The sequence below is a fragment of the Pristiophorus japonicus genome, chromosome X, assembly GCF_044704955.1.
Source record: "Pristiophorus japonicus isolate sPriJap1 chromosome X, sPriJap1.hap1, whole genome shotgun sequence".
In the NCBI taxonomy this organism is placed as follows: Eukaryota; Metazoa; Chordata; class Chondrichthyes; family Pristiophoridae; genus Pristiophorus; species Pristiophorus japonicus.
The window spans coordinates 19,329,143-19,349,827 of NC_092010.1; the positions used below are offsets into that span (position 1 = coordinate 19,329,143).

The 20,685-nt window shown below is 42.9% G+C and overlaps 1 protein-coding gene across 2 annotated transcripts in view; it reads right to left on the bottom strand.

Moving 5' to 3' along the window:
* tfcp2 (transcription factor CP2) overlaps positions 1 to 20,685 on the bottom strand; it is a 98,754-nt gene that overhangs the window by 59,414 nt on the left and 18,655 nt on the right. For both annotated transcript variants that reach the window (XM_070869434.1, XM_070869433.1), the window contains exons 2-3: positions 2,345 to 2,496; positions 2,011 to 2,087 (exon numbers count right to left, since the gene is read on the bottom strand). In XM_070869434.1, the coding sequence (XP_070725535.1) occupies positions 2,011 to 2,087; positions 2,345 to 2,496 (229 nt within the window). The remainder of the gene's footprint in view (positions 1 to 2,010; positions 2,088 to 2,344; positions 2,497 to 20,685) is intronic.

Genomic DNA, 20,685 nt, shown 5'->3' on the forward strand with positions numbered 1-20,685 from the left:
AAGGGAGGGAGCGGGGTCAGGCGAGCAATTGCGAGTCAGCAGCGAGGAAGGACTTCAATTTGTTCATGTCGGAGTTCTGTGCATGCGCCACCCGGTGGCCGGGAATGGTTCTGGATTCTGGACGACGAGTGGTTCCGGATAAGGGAGTTCTGGATAAGGGAGGTTCAATCTGTACAGCAGAAGCGAAATGATCTCCCGCTGTTAAAATCGCCTGCCTTAATACGGCATACAGGGTTAGTGACTCCTCTAAACCAGCTCCTTTAATATCTGCATGTGTTTTAAATCAAAACATTTTTATTTCAAGCCAGAGTAAACCCCTCTTGCCTGCTACCCCTAAAAAAAAGCCACGTGAAAAGGCTTGCTGTTAAAGGGGTACAGACCAAATATTTTAATGAACAATTAAAATGATCATTTCACATGTAGCGTATTCTGTCGAACACCATTCCACCCGTCCTCAAGAATCTCTTGGGATCTGCAGGGATCTCACTATTTCCAGGAATACCACATTGTCATTTAGTAACATGCTTACACACTTAAAATGGGATGATCTTGTGCAAAACTCCTATCTAGTTATGTTGCTATATGAGGTTGGACAAAAAGATTCCGTAACCATAAACGACAGTGGTACAAACAGGAAAACGGAAAAACAAAATCATCTAAATGCAAGAAATCTGAAGTAAAGAGAGAAAATACTGGAGGTATATCAACATCTGAAAGACAGACAGACAGATTCGGAGTAGAGAACCTAAAAGGCTGGTGAACGACTCAGATGTAGGTGGGAAGAGAATGAAGTCAAAAAGGAGAAATGTTCAGTGGGATGGGACAAAGCCTAAAATAACCCTTTAGGCTCTGATGAAGGTCTTCTATCCAAACATGAACTTCACTTTTCAGATGCTGATCAACTTACGATGTCATGCCAACACAAGTGTTCTGAGCTGAAATATTTCATATTTCCAGCATCTGCAGTATTTTCCTTTTATATTAGTGTTCTAAGCTAAGCTATACAAGATTCTGTACATTGAGTTCTCATCCTTAACCATGCCATTAAGGGGAGGTGCTTTACCACAGCAGTGGGAAGGAAAATAATCCTAAGGGTGCAGGAAACCAGTCACACACATTCCAAGCATTGGAAGAGGCTTCGGAGCAGAACACCCATGTATCAACTCAACTACAAAATGGTGCATGCATATCTGAACATGGCAAGTTTTATTTAATATTGTCATTTGGAAATTATTTTAACTTCGCAGACGTCATCCATTTCCACCTACTGAATTGTGCAGTTGTTTACCATCACATTAGTATTGCCACTGGTTCACTAAAATCTACCCCACAATGAGAGGGAGTTCCAGAGCATAGAAAGCCAGAACCATTTCAAATAGCAGTTAGACAATATAAATCCTGCATTGATTTAGAGTTTTAAAAAAGTAATTTAGCTCAGTAGATGGAGGCTTGCAACTTTTATTTTACACAAATACACTTAGAAAGTGTCGTTTTGCTTATTTCAACGGGCAACCTGATCCCTCACCTTCAACAGACTGACATTCTAGGATTACAATTAGTGAGCTGGCATGCATACAGGGAATAAACATTCAAATACATCGCTCATTAACACTGGGCTAAGTTACATTTTGGTGTACAGATCCATTTTCAAAACTAAGTCTATACATGGAAATCAGATCCAACTTCCACAAAGGTTGCCTTCCACAGGTTTATAGGTGTGCTATATTTTGGAAAGTTCAAGGTAACGAATCATATTGCCCATTACAATAAGCAAAACAAAAGTGCTACTTTTTCCAACCTTCAAAAACAAAAGAAGATTTCGCTATCTTCAGGGCTACTGGTTTACAGTGATTGCTATCAATAGACTGAAGATGGCGATAGGCTCAGGAAACAAGATGACATGATGAATCACACTTCGCTAATTTTCCTAATATAATTAAAATGATGTTTTCAAGTAGAACTTGCAACAAATGCAGCTCCACCACTTGATCAATATTCTACTTTCCTCACCTTCACATATTTGCCATTGATTTCAGGCAACTCCCCAATTTTCCGATTGTCAAGCATCCGAATTTCATAAGACTGCCCTGAAAACAGAACAAACCAGAACATGTACGAAATTATTTTCTGAATAAATCAAGAAAATAAAGTTGCCGTTGCTGCGAAAGGAATATTGGCAAGATAGCAAGAAACCAATCAAGAATCCGGAAGTGAGCTGCATTTGAAGCATCGCAGGTCACCAGTCATCTTCACTGTTGCACATCAGACCATACAGTTTTCAAAATGCTTTTAACACCACTGGCCTAATTAGAAAATTGAGCTATTGTGCAGTGCTAAGCCTTACCTTGGTTAAGGTACGTAAGCGTTTCATCATGGAGTTTTACTGCCGGGGAGGTGGCGGCACACAGGACATACTGAAAGGGTAGTAGTTTATTCTCGTTCTCTGGAGGCAAGTTGGACTCTTCCTGTTTGAAGATTGGCAGTGCAAGGACATCACTAAATTTAGAACAGAGTTCAGAAATTAAAAATATGCAATCATGCATTACGCACCCTAACAGAATCTAGATACAATGAATATTTGAACATCAAGACTCGCTTAACAGTCAGTATATTTTCCCTGCCATTACAGCAATCATATTTAATAGAATGTATTTATTTTAATAGATTTAAACAGCAGGGCCAAGAGTTTCCAGTTTGGGAGCAATTGGTAATCCGGACACAAATTATACTAGTTTGAAGTGTTGTTTGCGCTCAAGTTTCCGCTCATTTATTTGCATAATCGGCAAACACAAAATCTTCCATGAACCAATGTAGTCGGGCAGTGTCTTAGAATGTAATTTTTTTAATGTATTAAAAAATATTCATTGATATATTTTAAGAGTAGCAATCTGGTGCAATTTGATGAGTACAGCTGAAAATGTCTAATCCACCACCTGAGATTAACCCGATTTTAAATAACTGAAAATGACTTTAAATACTACACAGAACCAGCTACTAGTTTCCATCGGCGTACAGTGGATCGGTGCCTATTGGTGTTCTTGCACCTAAAAGAAACAGCTTAATTTTAAGAGCCTTCTCGAAGGCCTACAAACGGGCGCAATTAGCTGAAACTCGCACTGGTGATCAATTCGATCTGGGGGCGTGGCCAGTTGTGTGGCGGGACCGGCTTTGAGCGCTATTTTTTAAAAAAAACTAGCACAAAAGATCACAGAAATTCGATTTGCGCTTGAAATTCCTCAATCTTTTGTGCTGGTGTGACCTGCACAATTGCACTGGAAAAGAAAAGCGCTCAACCTAGCAGAACCACCATCTGCAGATCTGCACAAACTACAATCCACACAACAGTAACAGCACATGTCCACTTTTCTTGTCTTGTATGTTTGTAGGTACAGGCAGAGTACCAGTGAGTGTACCATAATTCTATATTGTAATAAAAAGTTGTAGCTCCTCAGTAAACATTTTTTTGGCTCTTGCACGTTGAAAAGTTGACTGTCTGGTTTCAGGGCTGCCTTGGGAGATAACAGCTTGTGCTTCCATTTATTGGGGAACTTTGCAACCCATCATGCAAGATTGTGTTTGCACACTGCCAAAAACCAGACACAACTGAAGACAGGTTCTCTTTTGGACCCCAGTTTCTTTTTTTTAAATTTAAATATCATCTCCCGCCTCCCTTTTCCCTGCTTCATCCCTGGTGTTGACATCTTTTTCTCTTGTATTTTATCAAATGGATTTACATTAAAGCTGGCTTTGAAGCCCCCCTGTGCTCCCTCACATTCCTCCTCTCAAAATAAGGCGCATTGTGTTATGACATACCTCAGTGGAGTGTAATAAACCTGGCTCACAGTAAATACACAAACAGAAAAAAATACTGCAAGTCAGAACCAGCAACATTTAATTTTTTTTAAGCTGGGTGTTATATAAACACTGTACACATCCATATATTAAATTCAGTACATGGGGTGCACGTTACACCGTTATCTGATGGTACTGTGATGGATATTTTTTAAACTTAACTGCATTACGCTCCCCCATCACAAGCAGCTATTTGAGGGTGAGCAGCAGACACAGAGAAAAACAGTTGTCTTGAAACAAAAATATGAGCACAAAATCTCCTGGGTTCTAAAATGGTGTCCTCAATGCAGATCCTGGCAGGCATGGAACAGTCCCCAAGTACCAAATTTAGTCTCAGTCCACAGAATGACTGGTGTGGGAAATGGAGATGGTCATGCTGGTGTAGTAGGTGATGGGTGATCTTTTGGAGGATGGGAGTAAAGCACATGGTGAGAAAGCAACAGCTTCACACTGCACCTACCAGTGTAACACCTGATCTAGGAGCGTTCAATGTTGACAGAGGGCACTCAAAATAAAATTAACTATTTGGTGAACAGAAACAAAACGCTCACTAACATATTAATTTGAGGACTCCAATCTGATCCTAGCTTTCACTTGTAAGTAGGCCCTTTTTTTTTGCTCCTCTCGTTTTTAGAATTATTCCTGCAATATTCAACTCCATTAGTATGGTATCTGCTCGCTCTCTTCCCCACCCCTTGAATTTTCTCCACTCCCCTCAAACGAAAGCCCTGACTTTTGCTGGGGTACAGTTACGTGTACTTGCAGCTCACGTTGCCATTCTTCATGTGCGAGAGCCTACACGGTGAACACAGACAAGCTATACTGCAGTGGTGTGCAAGAAGCCAACAACAACTTGTATTTATATAGCGCCTTTAATGTAGTGAAACATCCCAAGGCGCTTCACAAGTGTTACGAGATAAAACAATGACACCGAGATGCACAAGTAGAAATTAGCACAGGTAACCAAAAGCTTGGTCAAAGAGGTAGGTTTTAAGGAGAGTCTTGAAGGAGTAGAGAGGTGTAGAGAGGCAGAGAGGTTTAGGCAGGGAGTTCCAGAGCTTGGGGCCCAGGCAGCTGAAGGCATGGCCACCAATGGTCAAGTGATTATAATCAGGGATGCTCAGGAGGGCAAAATGTGAGGAACACAGGCATCTCGGGGGTTCGTGGGGCTGGAGGCGATTACAGAGATAGGGAGGGGCGAGGCCATGGAGGGATTTGAAAATAAGGATGAGAATTTTGAAATCGAGGCGTTGCTTATCCGGGAGCCAATGTCGGTCAGCGAGCACAGGGCTGATGGGTGAAGCCCAATCTTGACCTCCCATGTCCACTTCCAGCAAGGGTCACTAGTTAGCAAACAGATACCAGATCTTGCCCATCCCCAGCCCTGGGGCACTGAATTAACTTTAACCACTGCCGCAACCCCCCCCCACCCCCCGACCCTGGCTGAGAAATTTAATTTGTAGGAAAAGGCCACCAGGTCCAAAAAGTCCATCCCCTTTTTCCAGAGATCGACCCTACCTGCTGACCAGATCCCTCCCTCGTGAAATACACCCAACTGTCACAAACTCAATTATAGTGTCTGTTTCAACAATCTACACTGGCAAATTACTCCACATTCAGGGTAATTACCATTTGGGTAAAGTTCCTGGCAGACTTCCCTAATTACTCTTAACTTCCCAATTTTTTTAAAAACTCGTTTCTCTGGTATTCAAACTCTTTCCAAAAGAGTCTACCTCAGCCACGGCGCTAGAATCATCACAACTACGCCTTACAGGATTGCAAAAATCAAGGACGACTTGCCAACAGCAAGAAGAAAGGTGAAAGATCTGTGAAAATGTAGGATTGTGGAAATTTCACGGTATGGTGCAGCAGGGACCTGTGCACACAAGTCATCACGTGCAAAGGGGAAGCTGAAAAACTCAGAACAACCACTGCCTCCAGGTCTGGCTGTGAAAGAGCTGAAATCTATAGATGTTATTCAGATTTTATTGATATAAAAATAAACAATTTGCAAAACAATTTGCTTGAAACAATTTAGTCGTGAAAACTCCAACTAAGTTACCTCAAATGTTGTTTTTGAATTTAAAAAAAGGCCAATTTCCTAGCCTCTCCTCAAACTGAAAAATCATCTTTGTTGCTCGCCTCTGTAACCTTCAAAGACATGTTATGATTATGTGACTAGAACAGCGGAGTTTTCCAGATGAGATTTGGCCAACACCTGATACTATAACAATTTGTTCTAGCCCTCTGCAGATGCATGCATTTGCCTTTATTTTTTTTAAATAAATCTGCAGCCAAGCGCTGTGCAGACTTACAAGGGACAATAATGGCTGGCACCTGGTGCATTGTTTCGCAGGTGTGGCGCCTTGAAGCCAATCACGTGCCTGATGCATTGAGTCCACACCAGTGTAGCTGGCCAGTACGTAGTGTGCTGGGAGCCTGCATGCACGGCTCACAAAATCCAATGCACTAAACACTCCCATTTTCGTCACGAGAGGACGACAAAGGGTTTAATTAAGAGGGGGAAAATAAGAGTATGAGAGGAAGCTTGCTGGGAACATAAAAATTGACTGCAAAAGCTTCTATAGATATGGGACGAGAAAAAGATTAGTGAAGACCACCAACGTAGGTCCTTTGCAGTCAGAATCAGGTGAATTTATAATGGGGAACAAAGAAATGGCAGACCAGCTGAACAAATATTTTGGTTCTGTCTTCACGAAAGAAGACACAAATAACCTTCCGGAAATACTAGGGGACTGAGGGTCTAGTGAGAAGGAGGAACTGGAGGAAATCCTTATTAGACGGGAAATTGTGTTAGGGAAATTGATGGGATTGAAGGCCGATAAATCCCCGGGGCCTGATAGTCTGCATCCCAGAGTACTTAAGGAAGTAGCCCTAGAAATAGTGGATGCATTGGTGATCATTTTCCAACAGTCTATCAACTCTGGATCGGTTCCTATGGACTGGAGGGCAGCTAATGTAACATCACTTTTTTAAAAAAGGAGGGAAGAGAGAAAACAGGTAATTATAGACCGGTTATCCTGACATTAGTGGGGAAAATGTTGGAATCAATTATTAAAGATGAAATAACAGCACATTTGGAAAGCAGTGTCAGGATCGGTCCAAGATTTATGAAGGGGAAATCATGCTTGACAAATCTTCGAGAATTTTTTGAGGATGTAACTAGTAGAGTGGACAAGGGAGAACCAGTGGATGTGGTGTATTTGGACTTTCAAAAGGCTTTTGACATGGTCCCACACAAGAGATTGGTGTGCAAAATGAAAGCACATGGTATTGGGGGTAATGTATTGACGTGGATAGAGAACTGGTTGGCAGACAGGAAGCAGAGAGTCGGGATAAACGGGTCCTTTTCAGAATGGCAGTCAGTGACTAGTGGGGTGCCGCAGGGCTGAGTGCTGGGACCCCAGCTATTTACAATATACATTAATGATTTAGATTAAGGAATTGAGTGCAATATCTCCAAGTTTGCAGATGACACTAAGCTGGGTGGCGGTGTGAGCTGTGAGGAGGACGCTAAGAGGCTGTAGGGTGACTTGGACAGTTAGGTGAGTGGGCAAATGCATTGCAGATGCAGTATAATGTGGATAAATGTGAGGTTATCCACTTTGGTGGCAAAAACACGAAGGCAGATTATCTGAATGGCGGCAGATTAGGAAAAGGGGAGGTGCAACGAGACCTGGGTGTCATGGTTCATCAGTCACTGAAAGTTGGCATGCAGGTATAGCAGGCAGTGAAGGAGGCAAATGGTATGTTGGTCTTCATAGCTAGGGGATTTGAGTATAGGAGCAGGGAGGTCTTACTGCAGTTGTACAGGGCCTTGGTGAGGCCTCACCTGGAATAGTGTGTTCAGTTTTGGTCTCCTAATCTGAGGAAGGACGTTCTTGCTATTGAGGGAGTGCAGCGAAAGTTCACCAGACTGATTCCCGGGATGGCAGGACTGACATATGAGGAGAGACTGGATCTGTATTCACTGGCATTTCGAAGGATGAGAGGGGATCTCATAGAAACACATAAAATTCTGATGGGACTGGACAGGTTAGATGTAGGAAGAATGTTCCCGATGTTGGGGAAGTCCAGAACCGGGGTCACAGTCTAAGGATAAGGGATAAGCCATTTAGGACTGAGATGAGGAGAAACTTCTACACTCAGAGTTGTTAACCTGTGGAATTCTCTACCGCAGAGTTGTTGATGCTAGTTCATTCGATAGATTCAAGAGGGAGTTAGATATGGCCCTTACGGCTAAAGGGATCAAGGGGTACGGAGAGAAAGCAGGAAAGGGGTACTGAGGTGAATGATCAGCCATGATCTTATTGAATGGTGGTGCAGGCTCGAAGGGCCAAATGGCCTACTCCTGCACCTATTTTCTATGTTTCTATGAGAATGGCTAGCTTCAACTGAAGAGCAAGCAGTGGCACAGGCATGATGGCAAAATGGCTTCCTTCTGTGTTACAAGTTCTAATGATTCTATCATTAGCAATAATTTCTATTTAGACAATAACATTGTTCTGATCCAAACATACGAGTGATTGAAAAGTACAAATAGTAAATTTACAACAGCATTATACAAAACAATTAGAAGTCACTAAGGTCTTAAAAAGGCATTAAAAAAAATTGGAGTAAAACATCCTTATAAGGCAAACTGCTCCCAGGCAAATGCTTTCACTGAAGATGCATATCGCATTCCCGCCCTCCTTCAGTATTGAAACAGCTAGTTTGCTCGTCACTACCATTAACATTTCCAGTACTGGAAAGAGGGCAGATGGGATCAGTACTGCAGATTTGTTTGTGGAGCAGAGTACTGCAACCCCCAACCCTAAAACAGTGAATGAATTCACATTTCAGAAACCAGAACAAAGGCACACATCATCCAAAGGGGGTACAAGAATGTTCCAGAATCCGGACCGATCGGTGGCAGGGTTGTCCAGAATCCGTAAAATGTTCTGGAATCCGGACCAGACGACCCTGCCAACCTCGGGGCCCCACCACACCTCGGGACCTCCTCGCCGGCCCGCCCAACAACATCCTCCTTGACAGGCCTCGCCCAACGACCTCCTGTTCGACGGGCCAGCCCAATTACACCCTCCTCGATCGGCCTCGGCGGGGCTGGCCCGCCCAGCAACCTCCTCGGTGGGCCCCGGACGGCCCAAACAGCTCCTCGGCAGGGACCCCCCTTTCTGACGTTGCAAAATCCGGAAATACCTGAACCTGGGCTCGGGTGTTCCCGGATTCGTGACGTCAGAAAGATGATCGAAAGTCCGGAAAAGTCCAGAATCCGGAATGGCCTCGGTCCCGGATTTTAGGCGCTGCACCTATACAGGGCACTACATTGTTGTTTCTTTAACTAGAACAAGCAGTTGGCACCAACCATGATTCATACATCATTCCAATACACTATTCACTTACATTCCCTTTGGCAAGCAGAAAACTTTCTATGTTATTTAGATTTTAATTACTTAGCACCCTACATTTATTTAACAGACGCACCAAATTTTATTTATGGCAATTGGCAGCCAGCAAGAATCACTCAGGTAATTTTAATGGGTTTAATAATTTAGCAACTTAATGGGCTGTACTACAAATATTTTCCAACTGGCTGTTTTTAATGTGAGGTTTTACAGAAATCTGATTAAAGTAGCACATTCCTTTGAGAATAGTTACACACTTATCAGTAACAATGCTATACTTTTAATTAGCTTTCCTTTATTTGCAAGGTTATATTTTAGTTTCAGAATTACTTTGCAAGCAGAATAAAGTTAAATAGGTTCTGGCACAACTGACCCATTTCAGGAGCCTGTGGGCTAGTGGTAGGATTGTAATAATTTTAAGCTCATTTTGTAGTTTTTAAAAACCAAAACTTCAGTTTGCTTTGTCTTTTTTGGTTGACCCTCTTGAGGCAACTTGTGCAAATATGGCTTTATGGATTGAAAAACAGGAATGGGCCATAGTCTCAGGTACCCCCTGCCTAAACTACCTTTTAAAAACCTGAAACCCAACATTCTTCTCAATTCTCCGAACTCCCGGCAAAACTCCAATCTGGTCCTTTATTCCTTTTATCTTTTTTTCTTCTCCCCCGATGTAAAACACCGAGACATCTACATTAAAATGTGCTACTGTATATAAATGCAAGTTCTTGCTCAGAGGATAGATATTTGCACCCTCATTAAAAAAGGAGAAAACTTTGTATGCAAGGTGTATTATAATACTTGGTGCATTGCAAAGCAAAATGGCTAACAACACATGTTCAGTGCAATAAAGACAAAAATATTTTTCTTCAGTACACATGATCCTTGCATATAATCAATACAAGTACTCAAGATTATAAGACACTGTCACTCCACAACTATACAATTTTACTCACCACAGAGTTGAAGTAGAAACTGTTATTTTAACTATTCGGCAGACACCAACACAGCTGGTGTCCTTGGACTGTGGGAAATAGCAAGCAATCCGTGTATGCTTCATTGCTGCAAGTTGCTTTCTTCTGCCTCCTTCTCTGACTGATCATTTGACACATCTTCCTATCTCCTGAAGAAGCTCTCAGCCAATATGCTAAATAGGCTTGGCGACTATCCTTCAGGTCCTGACATTGCTGTGGTTTCCGACATTACAGCAGTGATTGCACTTCGAAAAGTACTTCAAGCGCTTTGAGTTGTCCAGAGAGTGCGAAAAGCGCAATATAAATGATCAGTACTGCGTACTTTCATTTCTGCAGATTGATTGCCTCAGCCCCTGATGTTGCACCCATTTATGTCTCTTGAACTGCTGTCATCGACTGATCCAGACAGCAACAAATGCACAATTGCCCTTGCATCTTCAAGTCATCTGCCCACAGAATCTCGCCTTTCTCATTACAATCGGCATCACTCCTACTCTCTTTACATGTGCGGGTTCAAGGATCTAATTAGGCATAACATTTTCAACATTACCACAACGCAAACACCTCCATTCAAGCTCCAATTTGCCCGTCTGTGCAGTGCTGTTCCCCAACATATAACACACAAGCATTCTAATCCTAATCCACTGCATTTCCCAGTTACACAAAAATCCCTTCAAGTTTCTATATGCTTCATTGCACGGTCATTATTTCAGCCAAATTATCTGTCCAAATTTTTTTTTTTTTTTTTTTTTTAAAAACCTACTTGCTCTATTTCTATATTATTCAATTTTTGGAGGTCACGTTTCTTCACCATCAAGTCTTTTCAGCTTTTATTTTCAATCCAAATTTAAACTAGTCTAGATTTATATTCGGAAGGACCTCTTTAATCTCATTTGTACCTGCAATCAGCAAGTACTATATCAGAATTCATTAAGTTATCTGTGTTCCATTAATATTGAGCCCAACGTGGAAGCCCTCCAGTTTGTCTATTATAACCAATTCAGAATTATATGGAGGGCTCGACAGGGTGGATGCCATTTCCCCTGGCCGGAGAGTCTAAAACTTGGAGGCATAATCTCAGGATAAGTGGTCGGCCATTTAAGACAGAGATGGAGGAGGAATTTCTTCACTCTGAGGGTGGTGAATCTTTGGAATGCTCTGCCCAACAGGGTGTGGATGCTCAGTTGTTGAGTATATTCAAGTTTGAGATCGTTAACATTTTTGGACTCCAAGGGAAATCAAGGGTTATGGGGATTGAGCAGAAAGATGGAGTTGAGGTCAAAGATCAGCCATGATCTTACTGAATGGTGGAGCAGGCTCAAGGGGACATATGGCCTACTCCTATTTCTTTTGTTGAGAACATGAGGTGATTTGACACATCCTCATCTTATTCCTCTTCTGATCTTGTCCATGTTGTTAATTCAACTCTTGTGCTAGTTAGTACCATACAAGCTTACAGCATAGAAACGGGCCGTTTGGCTCATTGTGCCAGTTTTTTTTGCAAGAGCAGTTCAAAGCTAATACCATTAACCGGATCTGGATAAATACTTATCCACTTTTCCCTTAAAAGATGCCGTGGTATCTGCAGAGATACAAATAACTTTCATGTTTTTCCCATCCCCACGTCCATCTTTATCTTTTGTGCTTCATCCTGGCAAAGGTGTCTTAATATATGGAGCATGTCCATCCATGGCTTGCACAATCCAATATCAATATTCAAAGACCAGTGTTCAATGAATTGATTCTAAAACTAGCACAATAATTCACAATTACAAGAATACCAGTTAAAGATTCTTCTTCCTTTTTCAGTTGCTGCCCAACCAATTTCCCAGATTTTTCCCCTGAATTAGCCCTAGAGTTTTTCATCTCTCCCAAGAGTGCGCGAGAGAGCAGTGATGGGGGTCATGATGCTCAGTTGCACCTGTCTGCGATTGTTGTATGTTTATAAAGCAAACCCCTGGCTGTAGTGGCCAAGCAATTCATTACAAAACTAATGACAATTATAGGGTTATACAAGGATTTGGTGTAACTTCATTTGGAGTTCTGTACTGTTTTGGTCCTCATACCTTAGAGAGATAAGAACATAAGAAATAGGAGCAGGAGTAGGCCATTTGGCCCCTGGTACCTGCTCCGCCATTCAATAAGATCATGGCTAATCTGATCTTGGCCTCAACTCCACTTCCCTGCCCGCTCCCCATAACCCTCAACTCAAGAGAAGATGCAGAGAGGAGCAGAAGATATGAACCCCGGCCTGAGATCATTCAGCTGTGAAGTTGACTTGATGACTTGTATGTGCTGAAGAGACAGAGCCTTCGAGGGGGGTGGGGTAGGTCCTGGTATTTAAAAATGATAAAAGGCATGAACATCATGAAAGTAAATACTGTGCGAGAGATGATGGGTCAGGTAGAACTCAGAGCCACCAGAAAAACAGAGTAAACCGGGGGGGAGGGGGGAAGCAGTTGGTTTAAGTGAGGCTGGATAATGAACAATATGTGGAACAGGATTCCAGAGGTGGGACTGGAAATGTATTCTTTACCTGTCCTTCAAGAAGGCATTTAGATGGATTCCTGAAAATTGAGGTGATCATAGCATATGAAAAATAAGAGTAAACTATTTCTAAATTATAACTAGTCAGTTTGAACCTTCTAGAGCGTCGACAAGAAGTCAGTGAAAATGTTTTGCCCGAGTAGACTTCTGAAATTGCTACCGACCGTAGGCATTTTGCTTCACCCAGGAGAGGTTTTTTTTTGGGGGGGGGGAAGGAGTATAAGAGAATGAATGGATAGTTGGTGCCTGGGATTAAACATCAGCCAAAAGATTGGGGGGGGGGGGGGGGGGGGAAGAAAGAGAGTCTGATGCCTCTTGTCTGGATTTATAAAACTAAAAGGCATACAAAACTCCTACAGCTGTTACTTTAACAAAAGGAGCTGCCCATTTAAAAAAGTTTCATTCCAATATTGCACAGTATAATTTCAATTTGCTAGTATCTACTGAAAAGTAGTCTTTAAAATCGGATTAAAAATCGTCCAGCCTACGGAGAAGTTGAAGAGATGTCTAAAGCAACACCACGTTACTCGTCGCCCTAATCCACGAGAACAAGAATGGATTTGCAACACAAATTTCTAAGGTTGTGATTGAGGGTGCAGCTGCAAGAGCTGCTCCTAAAACACTGAAACAAGTGCCTTGAATTTGCAGTGTCAACAGGGTTACCCGTCAACATCTGTAATGCTGCAAAAGTGATCTGAACAACTACGGGCTTGTTTTTGATGCCAAAAGTGACATCTTTCTGCACAAACTGCTAAAATCGTTTTGACACATTCCAGAATTGTTTTTGAGATTGGTACTGGAGGGGGCAACAAAATTTGATTTTCTGACTAATTCTAAAAATTGACAATGCACCATGAATTCTTGCAATTTACAAGACTTAGTGTATACCAGCTTGCATGGATATTCTAAAATGCTCAATCAGCTGACTTTACTCAGGTTAAAAAATACAAATTTTTCATACATTTTGCTATCATTTGACTTTTGTAATATAATTCCTGACCACCTGATTGACCCTGATCAAGGTCTTATAGAAACATAGACATAGAAAATAAGTGCAGGAGTAGGCCATTCGGCCATGCACCACCATTCAATAAGATCATGGCTGATCATTCACCTCAGTACGCCTTTCATACTTTCTCTCCATACCCCTTGATCCCTTTAGCCGTAAGGGCCATACCTAACTCCTCCTTGAATATATCCAATGAACTGGCATCAACAACTCTCTGCGGTAGGGAATTCCAAAGGTTAACAACTCTGAGTGAAGAAATTTCTCCTCATCTCAGTCCTAAATGGCTTACCCCTTATCCTTAGACTATGTCCCCTGGTTCTGGACTTCCCCAACATCGGAAACATTCTTCCTGCATCTGACCTGTCCAGTCCCGTCAGAATTTTATATGTTTCTATGAGATCCCCTCTCACCCTTCTAAACTCTAGTGAATACAGGCCCAGTCGATCTAGTCTCTCCTCATCAGTCAGTCCTGCCATCCCAGGAATCAGTCTGGTGAACCTTCGCTGCATTCCCGCAATAGCAAGAATGTCCTTCCTCAGATTAGGAGACCAAAACTGAACACAATATTCCAAGTGAGGCCTCACCATGGCCCTGTACAACTGCAGTAAGACCTCCCTGCTCCTATACTCAAATCCCCTAGCTATGAAGGCCAACATGCCATTTGCCTTCTTCACCGCCTGCTGTACCTGGATGCCAACTTTCATCGACTGATGTACCATGACACCCAGGTCTCGTTGCACCTCCCCTTTTCCTAATCTGCCGCCATTCAGATAACATTCTGCCTTCATGGTTTTGCCACCAAAGTGGATAACTTCACATTTATCCACATTATACTGCATCTGTCATTCATTTGCCCACTCAACTAACCTGTCCAAGTCACCCTTTATCATTCCTTTCAAGAATATACTTTCTTTCTACATCACTTAAAGTATCATTAATAGGGATGTTGTACAGGATAAGCCCTATACAAGTTCATCACCACTCAGACTTATGTTTCAATAAAAGGAGAGAACAGAAGTTAACGTAGTTCAGTGAGCACAGGGGTGCTGGGTGAGCAGGACTTGGCGTGGGATAAGATACAGGCAGCAAAGTTTTGGACAAGCTGAAGTTTATCAAGGGTAGAGGAATGGGAGATTGTTCAGGAGAGCATTGGAATGGTCGAGTCTGGAGGTAACAAAAGCACGAATGAGGGTTTCAGCAGCAGATGAGCTGAGGCAAGGGCGGAGGTGGAAGTAGGTGGCCTTTGAGATGGAGGGGATATGGGGTTGGAAGCTCAGTTCAGGGTAACAGAGGACACAGAAGTTACGTGCAGTTGGCTTCAACTCGAGACAGCAGCCAGGGTGGGGGATGGAATCAGTGGTGGGAGGCAAACAATGCCTTTGGTCTTCATTGGCAGAACTTGCGGCTCATCTAGAGCTGTATATCAATCAAGCAGTCTGACAATACAGAAGCATTGGAAGGGTTGATTGGGGTGGTGGAGCGGTACAACTGGGTGTGAAATGTACGTGTGGAGGCGGACCCCATATCTGTGGATGATGTCACCAAGGGAAGCTTGCAGATGAGGGAGAGAGGACTAAGGATAGATCCTTGGGTGACTCCAGAGACAACACTGCAGAAGCAAGAAAAGAAACCATTGCTGGAGCTCTAGCTACAATTGGATAGTGAAGAGTGGAACCAAGCAAGGGCAGTCCCACTCAGCTGGATAACAGAGGAGAAGAGTTGGAGGAGGACGGTGTGGTCAACTATGCCAAAAGCAAGAGAGGGGAAAAACATTGCACCATGATCAGTCACATAGGATGCCATTTTTGACCAGGATTAGGGCAGTTTCAGTTCTGTGGCAGAAACATGGGGCCCAAGTGTCCTATGCTGGAGAAAACGGCACACCTCCGCGATTTACGTGACCTGTCTGGGATAAAAAGCGCGCCGAAATCCTACCGGGGAATTCTCCGGTCGTCCTGGAGCGTGGCACGGCGTGGCAGAGCAAGTCGATCCCAGCCTGCAGGGGGGCAGGGCTAAGGCCGTGTGTGTTTTTCCACAGTCAGCGTTAGTGTGCGCGCATGCGCAATGGCTCAGCAGGGCGTTTTTCCATGGGAGTGTTTTTCTTTTGAAAATGATGGCTACTTCTTTTGTGGAAGCATCCTTTCATTGGTGAATGTATTTTCACTGGTTTCTGTGCATACAGTATAGTATTGGGTTCTAGTAATCAGTTTTGCAGTATTGTTTTTCCCCAGTTTGTCTTTGAATGGTGTGGGGACTGGGAAGGTGATCGGTGGCGGGAAAAGCATGGGAAGGGATGGAGGGCACTCAAAATGATCGGAGGGCCGGAGGAGAGAGCAGGGGTGCCTATACCAATTGGGAGGCCGGAGGAACGAGGGTCCGGGGTTACTGCATATTACAGTAATCATTTGTTCAGCCTCCGCCCCCCCCCCCCCCCCTCTCTCCTCACTGTCAGAAACAGAGAGAGAGAGAGAGAGAGAGAGAGAGAGAGAGAGAGAGAGAGAGAGAGAGAGAGAGAGAGAGAGAAAGAGAAAGAGAGAGAGAGAGAGAGAGAGACACTGACAGAAACACCTTCCCTTCACATAAAAAGGTAGGACTTCTATTTTTTTTTATTTGTTATTGATTGGTTGCTTATTACTTTGGCCTTGGTGCTTTAGGTGCAGGGTTCCTTCTATTTTTTATTAATTAATTGTTTATTACTTTTTGTGCTTTGTTTAGTGCTTAGTGCTTTAAATGTACTTTGCTTCTTTAATGTTGTTGTGAAGGTGTTTATTGCTTTGGAAAATCCTCTAACTTCCCTTCCCTTCCCTTCCCCTCCCCCCCCACCCCATTGCCCGTTGGGATGTTAATGTTTCCTTTGTGTTTAATCCTTCCCCACCCCCCCAACCAGCTGTGCCTGCACTAAACTTAACTCTAGGTAAAGGTTTTTCAGAACTTACAAAAGTGGACACTTACTCCATTCTAAGTTAGTTTGGAGTAAGCTTTCGCTGCCGAAACTTGCAAAACAGGTCTAAGTGGCTGGACACACCCCCTTTTGAAAAAAAATACCTGAACTGAAAATAACCTAAACTAACTCACTAGAACTGGAGCAAACTAAGTGTCGAGAATTGCGATTTCTAAGATACTCCAAGCTAAACTAGTTGCTCCAAGAAAATTGGGGCAACTCCACCCGAAACTTGGGCCCATGATGAGAGATTTAAATATGGAGTTGCGGGAAAGATGCACACCGATTTGAGACAACAACATGTTCGAGGACGGTGGAAAGGAAAGGGAGGTTGGAGATGGGGTGGTAGTTTGCAAAGACAGAGGGGTCAAGGCTGAGGTTATTTTTGAATATGGGATGGTGACAGCAGTTTTGAAGGGGACAGTACCAGAAGACAGGGAACCATTTATGTCAGCTAGCATGGGGGACAAGAGGAGAGGTTAGGTGGTCAGCGGTTTAGTGGGAATTGAGTCAAGGAAGCAGGAGGTAGGCATCATGGACAAGATGAGCTCGGAGAGGATATGAGGGGAGGTGGGATAGAATCTAGAGAAAGACACAGGATCAGGAGGTAACATTGGGGAAGAGTGGAAAGAGCATGGGCAAGGTTTTTAAGATGATAAGTTGGTAATGGAGTAGAGAGGCCTGACGTTATCCTTGCTCTCAGGGTGTCCTGGGGAAGTGAGCGGTTTTGGTGGGCGTGTGAGGCCAGGTAGTGCTCGATGCTGGATGCCAAAAGCAGTTGGGCACCAGATACACACAAGTCTGCACAACTTGAGGGAGCAAAGATGGGGACCATACCAGGGGGTAAAGGTTTTACTGGGGAGAAAGACAATCAGAAGCAGAGGGGAAGGAGTGGTTGAGCACAACGGCAACTTACAAAAAGGGGAGCAGAAGATTAGACAGTCATGCAGTTGTAAGTTTTAACTCTAGGTTAAACTAAATGCACAGCGCTTGGGGTTAATCTATAAACATATACTCAAGCATAAATGCTAGTTCCCAAAAATCAATATAAAATCATTGGTGCACCATTAATGCGACTCTTTTCTGTGATAGAAATAGGGCTGTGCTGTTTAAAATCAGAGTCTGTTCGAAAATCTTAACCTATCAGTTTGAAACTCCTGAAAATCAGCTTGAATTTCCAACTAGCAGTTTAGATTAATCAGGCTCCCACAGTGCCAAGAAATTTTAGGTAAAAAACATATTTACTATGGGTTAGTTCTGTTCTTAAGGTTACACTCTTATTTGAACCACTCAGAGTGAGGTGGAAGGATGCCTACTGTAAATATATAACTGGTCACTCATGGGCTTAAAATCATCTTTTGTAACAAATTTGCTCAATATTTTAAACTTCAAAACGCGGTCTAATGTGATGTTTTCCTAGACCAGAGTGAGAATTATAGAGGCTTACCAAACGTGGTTTACTGTTCATTTCCTGGACATTTTGTCAAAGCTTACCTAGATCTCAAGGCAAGTATAGACACTCGAAGATATTGAGATTCGGAATTCAACTCTGACAGCAATGCAAGATACGAACACCAAAAAGAAATCAAGTTTGTCCATCTCCCCCACAAGAGCGCCCTAATCTTTGTTTTACTCTAACATTTTTTTTTTAAAAAGTTAGAATTTAAGGGCTTGTTCCCTGAAAATTCTGCCTTTTGATTGGCTGATTAGACAGCCCGTTGACATCTCAGCAGTTCGCACAAGGGAATCCCCATTAGCTTCTGTTGATTTGAATTGTAAGTCAGAAAACCAGAAGTTCTCGACACAGAGATCAAGAGACCCTTGTGCGAAGCTTACTTTGGGGCTAGCGGCGAACGCCTTCGCTTCATCGCTGACAGCAAATTCCAGGGCAATAACATTGTGCTTCTCATTACCTCACATTTCACATTGAGGCATTGAGCTGAGAAGTTGCAAATCTCACAAATCAACTGACATCTCTATCTGAGCTACTTATTTTCTATTATTTGTAGCCCTTCTTGCAAGTTTTATATCAGCAAACTTAGCTTTGTTTCAGTACCCCTTTAGAAATCATTTAAGTACCAAAAACAATAATGGCTCTAGCAGGGGGCACCCCGACCAACCATCCCCCCCTTTCTGATGGAGCTCTATGTGGCTCAGTGGGTAGTGCACACTCTTCTGAATCAGAAGGTTGTGGGCTCAAGTCCCACTCCAAAACCTGAGTACATAAATCAAGACAGACACTCCAGTGCAGTGCTGAGGGAGTGCTGCAATATCGGAGGTGCCATCTTTCGTATGAGACGTGAAACCGAGGCCCCGTCTGCTCTCTCAGGTGGACGTAAAAGATCCCATGGCACTATTTCAAAGTAGAGCAGGGACGTTATCCCCAGTGTCCTGGCCAATATTTATCCCTCAAATCAACATCACAAAGCAGATTATCTGGTCGTCATCATCACATTGCAGTTTGAGAGAGCTTGCTGTGAGCAAGTTGGCTGCCACATTTCCTATATTACAACAGTGACTACACTCCAAAAGTACTTCATTAGCTGTAAAGCACTGGAGATGTCCGGTGGTCGTGAAAGGTGCTATATAAATGCAAGTCTTTCTTTTATAACTATTTCTTCATTCAGATCATTTTTGAAGACATCATACATTATCCCAGTTTCTAGTGAATCCATAAAAATGGTCACCGCCTTTAGCTCCTCATTTGTAACTTTTCACATTCTTAATATTCCTTTGCCCTCCCTGGAAAGTTTCACTTCTGTATTGAGAAGTCAACCAATGGGTTCCATTGTAAACACAGATACAAAGGAGTTTAGAATATCTGCCATTCCCTGCATTACTTCACTTGTCGAGCATATTGGCTTCCTTCTTTATCTGCTACATTCCTCCCCCGCCCGCCCGGCCCCCTCCACCTTAGTGGTATATATAAATGTAAGTTGTTATTGAGTAAGTTACTCTCTATTCTAGGCATTCCATTTATCTTCTCTACTGCTCTCAATGTGGCCCAGGCTAGCTTATTTCTCTCATCCTCTCAAAATCCACTGTGGCCCAGAATTTCCGACGTCCCGGGCCTGTACGAAGATTTTACGGACCCGGGAAGGCATCGGAAAAGCCGGTTTTCAGCGTGCAATGCGCATGCGCTGAAAACCGGCTTTACCGATCTGTCAAGCTGGAGCTTGACAGATGATCCGCAGATCGGGAACGAGGACATCTGTACATGGAAGTTTGGCTAACTTACCCATATCTTGCACGGCAATTGTCCTAAAAAAGGCAGCGCATAGCCTACTTTTATAGGCATAAGAGTTTAAAAACAATTAAAATAAAAATTAAAAACACATTTATGTTAAAACCCTGCCCACTCAGATAATGTTATTTAAAACCCCAACCCTAACTTTTTTTTTTAAAAAGTAACATTTTTAATTTCTATTAGTTTATTGTGTGAGGTGTTTTATGTAGTGTTTGTGCGTTTTGGGGATTCTCATTCATAGTAATAGGAGATTCGTAACTTAGGAATCTCCTATTACTATGAATGAGAAAATACTTACCTGTGATTGGGTGTCCAGGCCCACGTGACTCCTGTGGACGTCCCGACGCGCACGTGCTGCGCGTCGCAGGGAGAGGAGGCCTGTGGATCGGGAGTTCCAGTGGGCGCAGCAGTTTCAGGTAAGTGCGCATTTTATTTCTATTTTTTCTTGATTTGTCCGTGGGAAGCTCTCCTCGGAATTTCTGCCCCAAAATTTCAGTTGAGAGTCTGCTACACTACTCCCTTTCACCAGTGCAAGACTAACCTTAAACCTAACCCTAAAACACAACTACATTGTGGTCATGGTTTCTAAAGATGCACAAACTAAATTTCCCATGCAACCTCTGCTTTGCTTTCAAGTTCACCCTTCCAGTTGATGGTACAAGGATGATGATGGGTACACTTAGTTAGTCTTT